The sequence below is a fragment of the Ciona robusta genome, chromosome 13, assembly GCF_009617815.1.
Source record: "Ciona robusta chromosome 13, ASM961781v2".
Taxonomy (NCBI): Eukaryota; Metazoa; Chordata; class Ascidiacea; order Phlebobranchia; family Cionidae; genus Ciona; species Ciona robusta.
In genome coordinates, this window is record NC_143247.1 from 1,332,501 (window position 1) to 1,351,981 (window position 19,481).

At 35.6% G+C, this 19,481-nt stretch overlaps 3 protein-coding genes across 3 annotated transcripts in view; all 3 read left to right on the forward strand.

The window, feature by feature from the left end:
* The first annotated feature begins 402 nt into the window (after positions 1 to 402).
* Positions 403 to 3,493, forward strand: LOC149725660 (uncharacterized). The gene is made up of 4 exons (XM_089891272.1): positions 403 to 631; positions 1,047 to 1,182; positions 2,137 to 2,252; positions 3,352 to 3,493. Exons 1-3 carry the CDS (start codon positions 446 to 448, stop codon positions 2,175 to 2,177), a joined length of 363 nt encoding a protein of 120 aa, XP_089747398.1. The 5' UTR covers positions 403 to 445; the 3' UTR covers positions 2,178 to 2,252; positions 3,352 to 3,493.
* LOC149725661 (zinc transporter ZIP4-like) lies at positions 2,224 to 12,983 on the forward strand. Its single transcript, XM_089891556.1, has 11 exons — positions 2,224 to 2,256; positions 3,352 to 3,538; positions 4,575 to 4,711; positions 5,309 to 5,486; positions 6,833 to 7,002; positions 8,133 to 8,279; positions 9,035 to 9,199; positions 9,310 to 9,376; positions 10,197 to 10,349; positions 10,810 to 10,997; positions 11,773 to 12,983. Exons 1-11 carry the CDS (start codon positions 2,224 to 2,226, stop codon positions 11,911 to 11,913), a joined length of 1,566 nt encoding a protein of 521 aa, XP_089747682.1. The 3' UTR covers positions 11,914 to 12,983.
* A 1,708-nt stretch (positions 12,984 to 14,691) lies between these two features.
* LOC149725662 (uncharacterized) overlaps positions 14,692 to 19,481 on the forward strand; it is an 89,320-nt gene continuing 84,530 nt past the window's right edge. Inside the window, exons 1-3 of the mRNA XM_089891242.1 lie at positions 14,692 to 14,855; positions 17,452 to 17,605; positions 19,186 to 19,345. Coding sequence (XP_089747368.1) covers positions 14,780 to 14,855; positions 17,452 to 17,605; positions 19,186 to 19,345 — 390 coding nt within the window. The 5' untranslated portion in view covers positions 14,692 to 14,779. The remainder of the gene's footprint in view (positions 14,856 to 17,451; positions 17,606 to 19,185; positions 19,346 to 19,481) is intronic.

Consider the following 19,481-nt stretch of genomic DNA (forward strand, 5'->3'; position numbering starts at 1 on the left):
CGATCTGCTGTTCAAACGTATTTATCTTGATACAGAAATGATGTTCTGCTGTTCAAACATATTTATCTTGATACAGAAATGATGTTCTGCTGTTCAAACGTATTTATCTTGATACAGAAATTATAGAACGAAATCTGACCTATATTATTTAGCACTTAATATCCAAATACCCTATTCGCGTTTTAAACAATTAACAACGGTTTATATGGGGGTAGTGAGAATACAGTTTTATAATTCTTTGAATGTTCTTTGTTTACTACCAAATGTAACGAAAAATAGAATAAAATATGTCCCGTCTTACCCCACCCTAATATATTACATGTATAGCCTACAACGAATGAATTTCTTTAGACAAACTTATTATAGTAGGGTGGGAGGAGATGGGACACATTTTGACTTTATTTTCCCGTCCTAACACATTTTTTTACATTTTTCAGATATTAGAATGAAGATATTGTTGTTGTTTATTGTTTTATCCATTCATGGTGTCCTTGTTTTCTGCAAAGAGGACAGAAATGGCGTTTTTGAAACGGATCATATTTTTGAAAGCATTTTAGAAGCGACTGGGGCCAATGGAACAAAAATGAATATAAACGCTACAAGAAATTTGTTACAGCACTTTAATGGAACGGTACGAATATACGATATACATATATAGTAGGGTGGGGAAATTGGGACACTTTTTTTCTTATATTGTCCGTCCCATTTGGTACCAAACAAAGAACATTCGAAGAATTATAAAACCGTATCCTCATGACTGCCATTTTTTATTGTTTAAAACACAATCAGGATATTTGGATATTATGGGATCTCCCCCCACCATGTGTCCCATCTTCTCCCACCCCGCGTCCCATCTCCCCCACCCTGTGTCCCATCTTCCCTCACCCTATGTCCCATCTTCCCCCACCCTATGGCCTATCTTTTCCCACCCTGTGTCCCATCTACCCCCACCCTATAGACCGTTGTTAATTGTTTAAAACCCGATCAGATTATTTGGACATTATGTGCTAAAGGTCTAACCCCACTACTCTAACGTATCTTTTCAGTGCGTTTCCGCGGAAAACGTATTCACAATGGCTGGAAAAGATCCTGGGAGCAGTCTCAATGAAACGGAGTTTATAGCAATTGCACCAGTTCTGGTCTATCATCTGTTACAACGCAATAGTTCGTGTAATGGCGCAGGTAAAGCTGATATAGTAATAAAGTAATAATATAATAATATATTAGGATGGGGGAAGATGGGACACCTTTGACACATAATAACTAAATATCCTGATCGTGTTTTTAAACAATTAACAACGGTCTATGGGGGCCGTGAGGATAAATAAGTTTTATAAAAAATCGTTAAAGGTTTGTTTACTGCCAAATTGGAAAAGAAAATAGATTGAAAAGGTGTCCCATCTTCCCCCACCCTACTATAACTTTATTTGTCTCTTCGATTACGGTAGCGAAGATTTAGAAATATTTTAAACGAAAAAATAGGATATAGGGATACAGGTCTGTTTTATATATATTTTTATAAGCATGGCAGATAAAATAAAATTTTAATAGGGAACACTAGATTAAAAAAATTGCAGTCTAAGGTCTTGTCCGAATATTCATATACGCGCCCGCAGTGGGGCAGCGTCAAGCTTCGAACCCGGAATTCTAGTTTCTATCCATAAACGCTATAACAACTGTGCTATGGGACCGGATTGTGCCAAGACTTTTTTTTAATTTTTTTCTATATAGTAGGGTGGGAAAAGATGGGGCGCCTTTAACACAATAATATCCAAATGTCCAGATCGTGTTTTAAACAAGTAACAACGTTCTATGGGAGCCGTGAGTATACGGATTAATAATTGTTTGAAAAGATTTTTTACTACCAAATGGGACAAGAAAATAAAATGAAAATGTGTCCCATCTTCTCCCCGCCCCCCTATATATATATAGTAAGGTGGAAAGACGTGACAACTTTAGCACATAATATCCAAATATCCTGTTCGTGTTGTAAACAGTTAACAACGGTCCATCGGGGTCATGAGAATACGGTTTTATAATTCTTTGAATTTTCTTTGTTTACTACCAAAATGGGACGAGATAATGAAATGAAAGTGTGTCCCATCTTCCCCACCCTACTATACATTATTTCAACAGATTGGAATCTCAAAATAAATGAAACGTGGAAACAAAATTAACTTTGCTATGAGAAGTTATCGTCTATAATAAGTTCCCTAACACAAGATGAAGAATACAAAGAAAAATGCTCAAAAGTTGGTACAGTATAGACTAGACTAGAGTGTATTTAAATTGGAACGGCAAACGGGCACGTGGGGCAAGATGGATCATTTTTAAAATATTTTCTTTTAAAGTTCACCATTTGATTTTAAGTTAGACAACCTAGCTGCGTTACTGTATTTTCCGAACAAACTGTCAATCAACGAAATTATTTCATCATAGTCCGGCGCCGTGGCATAGTGGTTAGCGCGCCTGCCTTTAACCCAGGGGTAATGGGTTCAGGGCTCGACGCTGCTATCATTGTGGGCGTATGTGTCCTTGGGCAAGACACTTAACGGCAATTGCTCCGACCAGTGGTCACTAATGGGTTGTCCAAATTATCAGCCATACATAAAAAATCCCTAAAAAATAATCACCCACAAAGTAACATATACATGGTAACTCGTAAGCTGGCACGAGGTGTTAAACCCGTGTTATAACGACTGTCGCTTTCCGGCCACGCAAGGATAAAGTAAGTTACATTCACATTCATAAAATCACATCATATTTTAGTTTTATGTCCATTACTTGTGCTCGCTTTTGTGTGCACTGTTTTAAAGTAGCAAATAGTGAACCTATAGTCCTATAGCATAGGCTCATAAGCTACGTATATTTATCTTTCCCTAGCCTACTGTATATTAATTTTTGACACTAGTGAAGAATCCTCCGGTACATAGTATAATTGGCCGGTGGAAAGTGTTAGAGGTTGGTGGTTACTGGTTAGGGGGTTAGTGGTTGAATGAATGTAACTTACTTTATCCTCGCGTGGCCGGAAAACGACAGTCGTTATCACATGGGTTTAACACCTCGTGCCAGCTTACGAGTTACCATGTATGTTACTTTGTGGGTGATTATTATTTTTTTATGTATGGCTGATAACTTAGACAACCCACTAGTGACCACTGGGTTGGAGCAATTTCCGTTAAGTGTCTTGCCCAAGGACACATACGCCCACAATGGTAGCAACGTCGAGCCTTGAACCAATTACCTCTGAGTTTTGGGGCCTACATTCAGGCACGCTAACCACTATACCACGTAGGTATCACCCATCAAAAAATTTTAAACCTAAACCTTAACCCAAAATTTGAATTTCAGAATTTTGGAGCTGGAACAATACTTAAAAGGCCTTGTGTATCTGATAGACTTGAAGTCGGATATGCTTTTTCAAGTGTTCTCAATTCTGTTGTCAAAAAGGAATGCCCATTACCATCTGTCAATCAATTTAAAACACAAATTCTGTCAATCTTCAACAAGACAGAAAATGATTCTTTTTCTGAGTCAGGTAATTTGATTTCATGTTATAATATTACTAATAAATTTATTTGTCTCTTCGATTGGGGAAGCGAAAATTTAGAAATACGAAAAGACAGGATATAGCGACAAAACAACAGTTGTTAAAACACGCTTACAGTTAAAAACATATTTGCGTTTAATTGGAAGAAAATAAGCGGGTCGCTACACTTATACTAGTTTAAAATATGACTCTATAAACTCATATTAAAGGCAGGATTGTATTTGATTTGTTGACTTTACATTAAGTAAGCCACTTGAAGCAAAAAAAATAAATGAATGAATGAAATTTATTTGGTCTCTTTGGTCACGATAACGAAGAACAAGCAAGTTTACAAAAGCAAAAAGGCGGGTAGTAACAGTAAAACAACAGTTGTTTTAAAACACGCTTATTGATAAAAAAAAGAATGTTTTGAATAAAAGGCGTGACCGTTACACCCTACAGGTGTTAAAAACTTATATTTTTAGATGAAATGCCTTTTTAAACAGTGATTTCTGTACATCACATATGCTGCATAAAATATTAGCACCGTTATAAGGCATAATACAGACTGTTGTATCTTGCTTAATTGAAAGGCATTAATTAACACATTAGCTATTAGGCTAATGCTTATTAATTGCTTTTTTAAACTGTTGTTAGTCTATATTAAATATTGTACAGAACAAATTGTAAATATATTGTAAAGAAATGGCGGACACACAGTGTGATTGCCTATCACTGATTGGGTACAGTCATTCCCAAAAAAACAAAATTTGGAATTAATTTGTCAAATTTGATTACTAAACACACCCCCTAAAAAAATTACCCACAAAGTAACATAATTGGTAACTCGTAAGCTGGCACGAGGTGTATGAAACAGAACACCTGTGTTTAAAGACTGTTATATGAGGATAAAGTAAGTTACATTCATTCATTTATTCATTTATTATTTCTGTACAATGCATATTTCGTAACAATTTTTATAAAACAATCTTATTTTATAAATAAACAAAACTAATATATTAACTCTTCTGATATTTTATTTCAGAATTTGATATTTTGTTGAAAAAATTAAAGATTGGTGAAGAAGTTCATGATGAAAATGGAGACCATAGTGGGCATGACCATGAAGAAGAAGGAAGTTTAAAGAGGCGGAAGAAACGAAGCGCAAACACACCAGAAAAGGTAAGAATTTTAGGCATTGTCACCTAATAATAATAACTTTATTTGTCTCTTCGATTACGGTAGCGAAGATTTAGAAATATTTTGATTATGAATGAATGAATGTAACTTACTTTATCTCGCATGGCCAGAAAACGACAGCGGTTATAACACAAGTGTTGTGTTTCATACACCTTATGTCAGCTTACGAGTTATCAAGTATGTTACTTTGTGGGTGAATGTTTTTTATGTATGGCTGATATTTGGACAACCCATTCGTGACCATTAGTTTAAAAAACAGGATACAGCGACAAAACAACAGTTGTTAAAACACGCTTACGGTTAAAACATATTTACATTTAATTGGAAGAAAATAAGCGGGGTCTACACCTAGCAGACAAACAAGCCATTTATGTTTAATTATTATCAACTTATCAAGTTAAACTTTCAATAAAAAAAAATTTTTTTAACTGTAAGCGTGTTTCAACAACTGTTTTTTTGTCGCTATATCCTGTCCTTTCGTTCAAAATATTTCCAAATCTTCGCTACCGTAATTGAAGAGACGAATAAAGTTATTATAGTATTCCTTTTTATCCCAACACTTATGCTTTAACTTTACAGAAATGTTATTCCGCTCTCGATATTATGTCAATTGTTGGAAATAGAAGAAACTTAACTTTACCAAAACTCCTTGAAACGTGCCCTGTTTTACTTCAACAAGTATTAACTGATTCGTGCAGCTCAGAAGAGACAGCTAAAACAACAAAAGCAACCGCTTCAGAATACACTACTGCCATGAGTAAGTTAGGTATTTTTTTATGTATTGTTGCATTAAAAAAATGTATACTAGAGTCAGTGGCGCAGCCAGAAAAAAATAAGAGGGGGGGGGGGTTTAATCAAAGAAAATTCAAAAAAAATTTTTTTTTTTTTAATTTTTTGTTTTGTTTCAAAGGTGGGGGACGCGACCCTCTAATCCCCCCCTGGCTACGCCACTGAGTAGAGTGCTATATAATTGCAAGTGATATTTGTCATACAAATAATACTGAAAGTTATAAAAATGGAGCTCAATCAAATATTTAACACATAGTGTAATAAAATAAAGAATTTCTATATATATATCATAGGGTAGGAAAGATGGGATGCCTGTTTATTCTATTTTCTCGTCCCATTTGGTGGTAAACAAAGAATATTTACTGAATTATAAAACTGTATTCTCAGGACTTCTATAGATCGTTGTTAATTGTTTAAAATACGATCAGCAAAACAACAGTTGTTAAAACACACTAAAGGTGGCTGTACACAGTATCCGGCATGCGCATTCGCTTGCGAAATCGTATGCAAACCCATTACCGAGTTCCACATGCGGCAGCGAAATCCGGACAAAACAGACGAATTCCAGATACTGTGTACAGCCACCTTTACAGTTAAAAACACGTTTAGATTTAATTTGAGAAAGTAAGCGTGCTTGATAGAAATGGTTTCTAATCCACCTAAAATTGAGGAACTCTCAAATCCATTTTTTCACTTCCAAAATGTAAAGCAATAATAAAGCAGAATTATCCTTCACATTCAGTATACTAGAAAATCATGACCCAAATCCATTCTATGGGTCGTGTCTTTGCGCACACTTTTGTTTTTATTAGAAGTTTAACTTGATAATAATTAAACATGAATGGCTCGTTTGTCTGCTAGGTGTAGCGACCACGCTTATTTTCTTCCAATAAATGTAAATATGTTTTTTAACTGTAAGCGTGTTTAAACAACTGTTTTTGTTTTGTCGCTATATCCTGTCTTTTCGTTTAAAATATTTCTAAATCTTCGCTACCAGAATCGAAGAGACAAATAAAGTTAATATTATATAAATAAGCTGAACAATAAATTTGTATTTATTTACCAATTCTTGATGTAGTACTGTGGGGTAAGATGGGACACCTTTAGCACATAATATTCAAATATCTTGATTTGAATAGTTTTAAACAATGGTCTATGGCAGTCGTGAGGATACGGTTTTATAATTCTTCGAACGCTCTTTGTTTACTACCAAATGGAACGAGAAAATAGAATGAAAAGGTGTCCCATCTTCCCCCACCCCACTGTATCACATATGTAGAAAAGAATGTAATCTGTTCAAAAATGTCTTTGCAGAATATGGTTACGGAACCGCAGCAGTTGCTGTTATAAGTCTGTTAGCTTTGGGTGGTCTGCTGTTTTTTCCTGGTATTGGATCTAGTGGATACAAACTTACAATGCAGTTCTTTATAGCCCTTGGCGTTGGTTCACTTTCTGGAGACGCCGTGTTACATTTAATACCAGAGGTTAGTATTTATATTGGTAGGAATGAAAAGAAATGTTAAATTGAATGAATGTAACTTGCTTTATCCTTGCATTGCTGGAAAATGCAGTCGTTATAACATGGATGTTCTGTTTCATACACCTCGTGCCAGCTTATGAGTTACTATGTATGTTACTTTGTGGGTGATTAGTTTTTTGAAGGATTTTTTCCTTTTTTGTATGGTTGATAATTTGGACAATCCATTAGTGACTACATGATCAGTAAATTTTGATATCATGTGCTAAAGGTGTCCTGTCTTCCCCCATCGTACTATATATTTGTTTTGTCCGGCGCCGTGGCAAAGTGATTAGCCCACGTGCCTGTAACCCAGAGGTAATGGGTTCAAGGCTCGACGCTGCTACCATTATCGGCATATATGTTTTTAAGCAAAACATTTAACGGCAATCGCTCCAACCCAGTGGTAACTGATGGGGTGTCTAAATTATCAGCCATACATAAAAATAAAAAAAAAACAATCGCCCACAAAGTAACATACATGGTAACTTGTAAGCTGGCACGGGGTGTTAAACCCGTGTGATAACGACTTTCATTTTCCGGCCACGCGAGGATAAAGTAAGTTACATTCTCATTACACAATCATTATTTTAGGAATATTTGCAATATATATATATATATCGTTTTTTGCCCTGTTGGTGTCTGCCACTTGTGCCACAATTACCTTCTATATACAGTAGGGTGGGGGAAGACGGGACACCTTTTACCAATATTTTCTCGCCCCGTTTAGTAGTAAACAAAGAACATTCAAGAAATTATAAAACTATATGCCCGTTATTCCCATTGACCGTTAGTAATTGTTTAAAACATGATCAGGATATTTAGATATTATGTGCTAAAGGTGTCCCATCTTCCCCCACCCTACTATATATGGTAATGTTATAACTTTACTCTACTTGCCAAAACTTAAAAAAAATAAAAAATGGCAAAATTTTATAAAAACTTCAAATTAAAAAAAAACAAATTAAAATTTTTTTCTTTAAAATAAATAACTGCCTATAACATCATCTTATCGCGTGTGTTTTACGAAAGTGCGAATATTTTTTGGAGGTTCGCCACAAATACCATTCATATATAATTTTTTTAACAAATTTTTAGGTCGTTGGATTGCATGGGCATGACGAAGGCGATTCTAAAAGTGGGGAGTCAAAAGCCTACATCTGGCGTTTATTAGTAGTAGTTGTGGGAATCTATGCTTTCTATTTCTTCGAGAATGTTTTGCGTTTGTGGAACCAACTTCGTGGCGTGAGATTGTGTTTTACTTTTAATAACATATCCGGCACCGTAGCATAGTTGTTAGCGCGCCTGCCTGTAACCCAGAGGTAATGGGTTCAAGGCTCGACGTTGCTACCATTGTGGGCATATGTGTCCTTGGGCAAGACAATTAACGACAATTGCTCCAACCCAGTGGTCACTTATGAGTTGTCAAAATTATCAGCCATACATAAAAAAATAAAAAATCCAAAAAAAATAAACACCCACAAAGTAACATACATGGTAACTCGTAAGCTGGCACAAGGTGTTAAACCCGTGTGTTACCGACTGTCGTTTTCCAGCCACGCGAGGATAAAGTAAGTTACATTCATTCGTTCATGTTATAATAATAAATAAATGAATGTAACTTACTTTATTCTTAAATGGCCAGAAAAACGACAATCGTTATAACTATATATATATATACACTGCTTTGAGTATTTAACCTTTAAGAACAACAAAGCTTCAAACACAGGTGTGCTTGTAGCCTATAATAAATGCTTGTGGAAACTTGGATTTGAAAATGTAAACTAATCGTTTACTGTGCAAGCTAAGACCTAAAACGTTGTAAAAACCTATAAAAATAACTTTATTTCTCTCTTCGATTACGGTAAGGAAGATTTAGAAATATTTTAAACGAAAAGACACGATATATCGACAAAACAACAGTTGTTAAAACACGCTTACAGTTAAAACATATTTACATTTAATTGGAAAAAAACCTACCATCACAAATTTTTTCACAGAGCAATATTTCATTTCACCAACATGATCATGGACCTGATCACGAACATTCGCATCACGTGGAGTCAGGCTCTGACCCCAACAGCAATCACGTGATAAGCAATGTGCTTGAAACATCACAAAGTCAAAAACATAATGGAAAAGATGAAACAGATCCAAATAACCAGGTAAATTTAATTTTTTTGTTTACTACCAAATGGGACAATAAAATAGAACGATAAGGTGTCCCATCTTCCCCCAACTGATATAAATAATCATTTTACATGCAATTTGACAGAGAACAAAAGATCTGTCGTCTCGTGAACAACTGACACAACCTGAAGAAAAGAAAACTCTTTGTTTTGGTAAGTAGGTTTTCAGGCTAAAGCTATGAAACGCCCAACAGGAGGTAATTTCATTTTTCCAGCTGTCTTTAATTTTAATTTGTATTGTGTCCGACTTGAATGAATAAATGAATGAATGTAACTTGCTTTATCCTCGTGTGGTCAGAAAACGACAGTCGTTATAACACGGGTGTTCTGTTTCATACACCTCATGCCAGCTTACTAGTTACCATGTCATGTATGTTACTTTGTGAATGAATGTAACTTATTTATCCTCGCGTGGCCGGAAAACTACAGTCGTTATCACATGGGTTTAACACCTCGTGCCAGCTTACGAGTTACCATGTATGTTACTTTGTAGGTGATTATTTTTTTTGGATTTTTTTTCTTTTTTTTATGTATTTCTGATAATTTAGACAACCTATTAGTAACCACTTGGTTGGAGCAATTGCCGTTAAGTGTCTTGCCCAAGGACACTTACGCCCCCAAATGGTAGCAGCATCGAGCCTTGAACCCATTACCTCTGGGTTACAGGCAGGCGTGCTAACCACTATACCACGGCGCCGTACGTTACATTTTTGTAGCACCAGATCCTTACTATTATAACAGACTTACCAAAGCAAAAAATACCAAACTTGTTAAAAACAAAAATTAATTGTTAACTATTTTTATCAAATAATCACCCACAAAGTAACATACATGGTAACTTGTAAGCTGGCACGAGATGTATGAATGAAACAAAACACTCATGTTATAACGACTGTCGTTTTCCGACCACAGAGGATAAAAATTTACATACATTCATCCAAAAAATATTTTTTAATAATCAAATCTAATATAGGTTTAACACCAGTTGGAATGATGGTTTTAATTGGAGATATTTTGCATAACTTTGGAGATGGTTTGGCACTTGGTGTAGCTTATAGCAGCAGTTGGATTGGTGGTGTGGGGGCTTCTCTGGCTATTTTCTGTCATGAGTTGCCCCATGAGTTTGGTAAGTTACGTTTTTGGTCAAATGTTAATTTTGTGTTCCTTGGTATTCTCTATTCCATTACTTTGCTATATTTTTATACGCTTCTTTTGCAGAGACTGACGATGCCCTTTAGGCGAAATATATTTCTCTATTACTACTAGTGGTTGGACTTGATTTTTGTTGGTTACGTTTTCACAGCACCAGATCATCATGTTAATTTAAAGTTACATGTTTTTCTGGTGCTGTGGCATAGTGGTTAGCGCGCCTGCCTTTAACCCAGAGGTAATGGGTTCAAGGCTCGTCGCTGCTACCATTGTGGGCGTATGTGTCAATTTAAAGTTACATGTTTTTCTGGGGCTGTGGCAAAGTGGTTAGCGCCTGCCTCTAACCCAGAGGTAATGGGTTCAAGGCTTGTCGCTGCTAGTCTGCTACCATTGTTTACGTTTATATATTCTTAACCTAAACTTTGACTTTTTCCCAGGTGATTTTGCAATCTATATCAAAAATGGTTTATCAAAATGGCGGGCACTGTTTCTCAATTTTGTCGCAGCGTGTTTTGGGTTCATTGGTCTTTACATTGGGCTTAGTGTGGCCACTAACTCAGCAGCAAGACAATGGATGTTAGCTGCAATTGCTGGAATGTTCTTATATATTTCACTAGTTGATGTGGTAAGTTAATATTATAATAATAACTTTATTTGTCTCTTCGATTATGGTAGCGAAGATTTTGTAAAATTTTAAACAAAAAGACAGGATATAGCGACAAGACAAACAAAAAAATGAAAAAATCTGGTCAAAATTTATCACAGACAAAGAAACATACATGGTAACTTGTAATCTGGCACGAGGTGTATGAACACCAGTGTTATAACGACTGTTATTTTACATTCATTCCTTCATTTTAGCAACAGTTGTTAAAACACGCTTACAGTTAAAAACATATTTATGTTTAATTTTATCAAGTTAAACTTCTAATAGAAACAAAAGTGTGCGTAAAGGGGGCAGTCGCTTTAAAGAGAATGGACCAAAGCATTCACTGTTAAATGTGAAATAGAAAAAAAAAAAGAAAAAAAACCCCATTGTACAGGTTGCGTCCTTTTGCACACTTTTCTCTCGATTAGAAGTTTAATATGTTTAATTAAATGTTATTTATTTAATTTTAATTGTATTGTCTGTAGGGTGTAACGGTCAAGCATTTTATCTAAAATTATTTCTTTCGTTTTTATCAATAAGCGTGTTTTAACAACTGTTGTTTTACCGTTACTACCCCTCTTTTCGCTTTTGTAAACTCTCTTGTTCTTCGTTATCCTGACCGAAAAGACAAAATAAATTTCATTCATTCAATCAAAAAAACTCGTCCATTCAGAATAGAAATGCCTAAAAGTGGTATTTACATCAAGCAACCAAAAAATATAAAAATCCCATCAATTTTTACTTTTTTTAGATGCACGAAATGACAGAAGAAACCAGCACACGTCCTGTTCTGCAATTTTTTCTGCAAAATTTGGGCATGATAATGGGTTGGACAATTCTATTACTACTCGCACTATTCGAAGATGATATCAAAAATGCTTTAAGTGGCTGATACTAAACTATTTTTTTACATGCGACAGTCACAACTGTTTTTTTCCACAACCTATATAATATTTTTTATTTAAGCTTGATTGACTGAATGTAGTTTTATCCTCGCGTGGCTGGAAAACAACAGTCGTTATGCCACGGGTGCTCTATTTTATACACTCCGTGCCAGCTTACAAGTTACCATGTATGTTACTTTGTGGGTGAATACTTTTTTGGAACTTTTTTCATGCATGGCTAATATTTGGGCAACCCATTAGTGACCACTGGGTTGGAGCAATTGCTGTAAAGTGTCTTGCCCAATGACACGTACGCCCACAATAATAGCAGCAACGAGACTTAAACCCATTATCTCGTTAGCGGGCGCTCTTTACCACGACGCCGAACAAAACTGGTATTTAGGCATTAAAAATGTTTACACACAAATTTGCATACCTGGTAACCTATACTTACGCAGGTTATATGTAAAGCAAGATATCCGTGTTATAACAACTGAGTTGTCCCGCCTTGCGAGGAAATATAGTACTTTAGGGGGAGTATAGAACACCTTTAGCACATAATATCTAAATATCCTGATCGTGTTTTAAACAATTAACAAAGGTCTATGGGAGTCGTGAGGATACGGTTTCATAATTGTTTAAATGTTCTTTGTTTACTACCAAATGGCATGAGAAAATAGAATAAAAAGGTGTCCCATCTTCCCCCACCCTACTATATGAAAAAGTGTCCTATCTTTCCCAACCTACTATAAGCAGTTTCATTGATCTAAAACTCTAAAACAACCATTCTAACTTTTCTGTAGCAATTTCATCTTTCTTTAACTTCTATTTAAAGTGCTTTTTTTTATCGCCTTGCTTTTGTTTGTTTACAACATAAGCGACCTAAATAGAACGTGTGAAAAAACACAAAAATTGACTATCAGTTTTAGAATTGCATTATGACGCAAAGCAATTTACGTTTTTTTGTTGTAGTTGTTTAATTTAATATCTTAACAAGGTATTTATATTTTGTTAGTATTTGTGAATGAATTACGTTTATAATGTTTAATCAAATACAAGTTTAATGTACGTTCTCGAATATTAATTGTTTTATATAGAAGAATGTAACTTACTTTATCCTCGCGTGGCCGGAAAACGACAGTCGTTATCACACGGGTTTAAGACCTCGTGCCAGCTTATGAGTTACCATGTATGTTACTTTGTGGGTGATTATTTTTTTTGGATTTTGTCATTTTTTATGTATGGCTGATAATTTGGACAACCCATTAGTGACCACTGGGTTGGAGCAATTGTCGTTAAGTGTCTTGCCCAAGGACACATACGCCCACAATGGTAGCAGCGTCGAGCCTTGAACCCATTATCTATTGGTTACAGGCAGGCGCGCTAACCACTATGCCACGGCGCCGGAAAGTAAAGCCAACGGGCGCTATTATGAATGAATGAATGTAACTTACTTTATCCTCGCGTGGCCGGAAAACGACAGTCGTTATCACACGGGTTTAACACCTCGTGCCAGCTTACGAGTTACCATGTATGTTACTTTGTGGGTGATTATTTTTTGGGGAATTTTTTCATTTTTTTTATGTATGGCTGATAATTTGGACAACCCATTAGTGACCACTGGGTTGGAGCAATTGTCGTTAAGTGTCTTGCCCAAGGACACATACGCACATACGCCCACAATGGTAGCAGCGACGAGCCTTGAACCAATTACCTAATGGTTACAGGCAGGCGCGCTAACCACTACGCCACGGCGCCGGACATATTAAGATTAATAATGTAACGTCTCTATAGAAGCTTGGTGCGGATATCAAAAACTATTAATCCACTTTGCCGTATTGTTAATATAGGCGCCGGCGGAAGCGACGTTCGCATATACAATGTCAAATTGAAAAATATAACGAAAACGAACACAATGACACGCGGTTATGCTATAACGAAAGACAAACGCCCATTATACTATATGAATGCTGTTTCCGAAAATCTGGCTATTTCCTTGCGGAAATTAATTCCAAACGAGACGTATTTATCACTTTTCGGAAGACGCCCATTTCCTCCTAAAACATCATAAAAGGCAAATGTTGATGCAAAAATTTACTAGTTTCGTGTCTTACTTTTTAAAGTCATGTCTGTAAAATTGAGTTTTACTCTGTTTTGTCTGATATTTTATCAAGCGGCGGTGCTGAATGCTTTGCAAGTAATAGACTGCTATATTTAAGTGTCGTTACGCATATACTTGTTTCTATTATATACTTTTAACTTGATAATAATTAAACATAAATGGCTCGTTTGTCTGCTAGGTGTAGCGACCACGCTTATTTTCTTTCAATTAAATTGTTTTAGCGCATTAAACCTATAAAGTAGGTTGGGGGGAAATGGGACATTTTTTAATTCTATTTTCTCGTCATATTTGGTAGTAAACAAAAAACATTCGAAGAATTATAAAACTGTATCCTTACGACTCCCATGGGCCATTGGTATTTTTTTTAAAGCATCGGAATATTTAGATATTATGTGCTAAAGTCGTCCCATCTTACCCCTACAGTACTATTTATAGTAAGATGGGACACCTTTACCACATAATATCCAAATATCCTGATCGTGTTTTATACAATTAACAACGGTCTACCGGAGTCGTAAGAATACGGTTTTATAATTCTTTTAATGTTCTTTGTTTACTACCAAATGGGTCGACAAAATCGAATGAAAGGGTCTCCCATCTTCCCCCAACCTACTATATATTTTTGACGCGCTATAGCCACAGCGGTATTTTTATAACAGTAGCTCTTAATATAGGTTACAACTACAACTTGAAAAATAAAAAAAAAACATAGATTTGACAACAATTAATAAATAGTCGATTTTAGGATTTCAATGTATTATAGCTATATTTTTCATGTTATAACATATATTATTTTCAGGCCTACAAGCGGTTCTCCTCAAAATCAAGGTATGTTGTCTATTATATATAGTAGGGTTGGGGAAAGATGGGACACTTTTTTGTTCCATTTTTGTCCTATTTGGTAGTAAGCAAAGAACATTCAAAGAATTATAAAACTATATCCCCACGATTCCCATAGATCGTTGTTAATTGTTTAAAACACGATTAGAATATTTGGATATTATGTGCTAAAAGTGTCCCATACTTTCCCACAGTACTATTTATACTTATTGTAAGATGGGGAAGATGGGACACCTTTAGCACACAAATCCAAATATTCTGATCGTGTTTTAAGCAATAAACAACGGTCTATGGGAATCGTGGGGATGCAGTTTTATATTTCTTTGAATGTTCCTTGTTTACTACCAAATATGACGAGAACATAGAATTGAAAGATGTCCTATTTTCCCCCTCCCTACTATAAGTTTAATGCTTTAATACAATTATGGCAGTTGTTGTTTATAGCGAATATTTAAAGGCTATAACATGCCAGATTTACTACGTTAATGCAAGACGTTATTTGGTAGGGTGGGGAAAGACGGGACATGGGGTAAAACGGGACTATTTCTAAAAAAATCCTATTTTACGGCTACCCATATTTAATGATAGACGAAAAAAACTGTTCCAGTTGTCTTACTTAATTACTAGTTTAATAATATACGCATTAATGGACTGCATCTGCTAACGCACATAACGTTATATACACAGTCCGGTACCATGGCAAAATTGTTAGCGCACATGGCTCTAACCCAGAGGTAATGGGTTCAAGACTCGTCGGTGCTACCATTGTGAGCGTATGTGTCCGTGGGTAAGACACTTGACGACAATTGCTCAAACCCAGTGGTCACTAATGGGTCGTCTAAATTATCAGCCATTCTTGGAAAAAATGACACAAAATAACTACAAATTAAAATGCTTGGTAACTCGTAAGCGGGCACGAGGTGTTTGAAACAGGACGCCTTTGTTATAACAACTGTGTTTTCCGGCCACGCAAAGATATAGCAAGTTACGTACTATTCACAAAGCGCAGAATACATATAGTAGGGTGGGGAAAGATGGGACACATTTTTATTCTTTTTTTCTCGTCCCACTTGGTATATAGTAAAAAAAAGAACACTTAAAGAATTATAAAACCGTATCATTACGACTCCCATAGACCGTTGTTAATTGTTTAAAACACGATCAGGATATTTAGATATGATGTCCTAAAGCTGTCCCCCCCCCATAGTACTATATACAACGTAATTGCAAGGTACAGATGCTTTCGCATGAAATTACTATAATACAGTGAACATTGCAGCACGATAAGACTAACACAAAAAAGAAGAACACGCGGTAACAACGAATGCTTAAAGCGCGGAAAGCGCGATAAGTCTACAGTAATCAGTCAATGATTGAATGAAGTATATTTCGTTTTTTTTGGTCACGATAACGAAAAGCGGGAGACTTTACAAAAGCGAAAAGACGGGTAGTAACGGTAAAACAACAGTTGTTAAAACTCGCTTGTTTTAATAAGAAAGAAAGAAATAATGTTTTAAATAAAACGCGTGACCATCTTAGAGACGATGCAATGTAAATAAAGGAAATAACATTTAATTAGACATATTTAACTTGTAACTGCAAGAAAGAGAATTATTTGACAGCAGCCTTACGGCCAATAAAGTGCCCGACAAAGACGATTACTGTTAAGTATTAAAGTCAGTATTTAAATATATATGCAAGAAAAGCTGTATTGCAAAATAAAACATGTTTAGAAACGACAGTATAGTAGGCCGGGGGAAGACGGGACACCTTTAAAACATATTTTTCTGAGCATGTTTTGAAATAATAACAATTGTCTATGGAAGTCGTGTAGGGTACGGTTTTATAATTCTTCGAATGTTCTTTGTTTCCTACCAAATGGCACGTAAAAATGAAATGAAAAGGTGTCCTATCTTCCCCCATCCCAGTATATAGGTAATACGGTGGGGGGAGATGGGACACACTTTTTATTCTATTTTCTCGTCCCATTTTGTAGTAAACAAAGAACATTCAAAGAATTACAAAACCGTATTCTCACGACTTCCATAAACTGTTGTTAATTGTTTAAAACACAATCGGGATATTTATATACAGTAGGGTGGGGAAGACGGGACACCTTTAGCACATAATATCCAAATATCCTGATCGTGTTTTAAACAATTAAAAACGGTCCCATGAGAGTCGCAGGGATACGGTTTTATAATATTTTGAGTATGTGACGAGAAAATGAAATGAAATGGTGTCCCATCTTCCCCCACTGTAATATTTAATGTGGCAAAGGTGTCCCGTCTTCCCAAACCCTACTATATAACTTGTTCTAGATCAGTGTCCCTGAAACACATTACAGTTAATTTGTGTTTATGTGTTTAAAAACATAAATGGCTCGTTTGTCTGTTAGGTGTAGCGACCACGCTTATTTTCTTCCAATTAAATATATATATATTTTAACTGTAAGCGCGTTTTAACAACTGTTGTTTTGTCGCTATATCCTGTCTTTTTGTTAAAAATTATTCTTAATCTTCGCTACCATTATCGAAAAGACAAATAAAGTTAAAATTATTATAGACATTTTCTTGTATTTTAGAAACTGCCCTACATTGTAGTACATTTGGACAAACTAACTATCGGACTTTTGATGGAAAATTGTACGATTTTGATGGCGGTTGCTCGTATAACCTGGTTACTGGTAAAGAAGCGGGAAGCAATCTGTTTCAGATTTATGTCAAGAACAGACAAAGGTATTATAGGAATATAAATTTACCCTAACATATTGAAACTTATTAAAAAGAAAATTGAAATTTTGCGTTTTCTGTTTTTTAATACCAAATTTTGACATGAATGAATGAATGAATGAATGTAACTTACTTTATCCTCGCGTGGCCGGAAAACGACATTTAATATAACACGGATGTGCACCTCGCGCCAGCTTACGAGTTGTTACTTTGTGGGTGATTATTTTTTTTTGGATTTTTTTTTCTATTTTTATGTATGGCTGATAATTTGGACAACCCATTAGTGACCACTAGGTTGGAGCAATTGCCGTTAAGTGTCTTGCTCAAGGACACATACGCCCACAATGGTAGCAGCGACGAGCCTGAACCCATTACCTCAGGGGTAGAGACAGGCGCGCTAACCACTACGCCACGGCGCCAGACACATATTGCCCAATATTTCTAAAATCAAAACACATGACGGTTTTTGGGTGATACCACGAATTAGTGGCGCTAGTGAAGAATCTCCCCCCCCCACTTTATTTGCCAACCACTAACCCTTAACCCCTAGGTTTGGTGTTAGGTGTCGATGGTTAGGGGTTAGTAGTTATAGGGGTTAGTGGTTAGCAAATTGGGTGGGGGAAGAAGACTCTTCACTAGCACCGAGTTAGTCTTATCATTCCTTTGTTAATTGACAACAATTCCAAAATATATAATAAAGCACATGAGGAGTTATTTAGCGCTTCGCACAACCGGTGTAATTTTACAAATTCAAAAACACACGACCATTTTCTACTGGTAATACATAATGTAGTAATTGTAAAATAAACATTCTTTCTTTGCTTGGTGGGATTTCTTGTTGCGAGTTAACTTTTCATCATGACCCAATCTCTAGGTCAATTCTTTTTAGAATCGACTCCCTTTTTGGGGTCGTGTCTTTGCGCACAATTTTGTTTCTATTAGAAGTTTAACTTGATAATTGTTAATCATAAATGGCTCGTTTGTCTGCTAGGTGTAGCGACCACGACTATTTTCTTCCAAATAAATGTAAATATGTTTTTAACTGTAAGGGTGTTTTAACAACAGTTGTTTTGTTGCTATATCCTGTCTTTTCGTTTAAAATATTTCTAAATTTTCGCTACCGTAATCGAAAAACAAACAAAATTAATATTAACTTATTAACATTTTATAGAATCCAATTTTAAAATTTTGAAATATTTTTTGTCGGCGTATGTGTCCTTGGGCAAGACACTTAACGCAATTGCTTCAATCCAGTGGTCACTAATGGGTTGTCCAAATTATTAGCAGCCATACATAAAAAGTCCCATTAAAGAATGTTCACCCACAAAGTAACATACATGGTAACTCGTAAGCTGGCTTGAGGTGTATGAAACAGAACACCCATGTTATAACGACTGTCGTTTCCCGGCCATGCGGGGATAAAGTAAGTTACATTCATTCACAAAGTAACATACATGGTAACAGGTAAGCTGGCACAAGGTGTATGAAACAGAACACCCATGTTATAACGACTGTCTTTTTCGGCCACGTGATGATAAAGTAAGTTACATTCTTCATACATTTAAACATTTTTGACCCTTTTTTAGATGTGTGAATAGAATCTGCCGACGTGGTTTAGTGATTTATCTCGGCCACTCACAGCACAAGATTGTTTTGGAAACAAATGAGAATGGAACAGTTTCTGCAACAACTGATACTCAAAGTTTAGACTTACCAACTACAATTTATTCGCACGGAATTGAAAAGGTATATACCTAATATTATTTTAATGTAAATTTGTTTTTAACTGTAAGCGTGTTTTAACAACTGTTGTTTTGTTGCTAAATCCTGTCTTTTCGTTTAAAATATTTCTAAATCTTTGCTACCGTAATTAAAGAGAAAT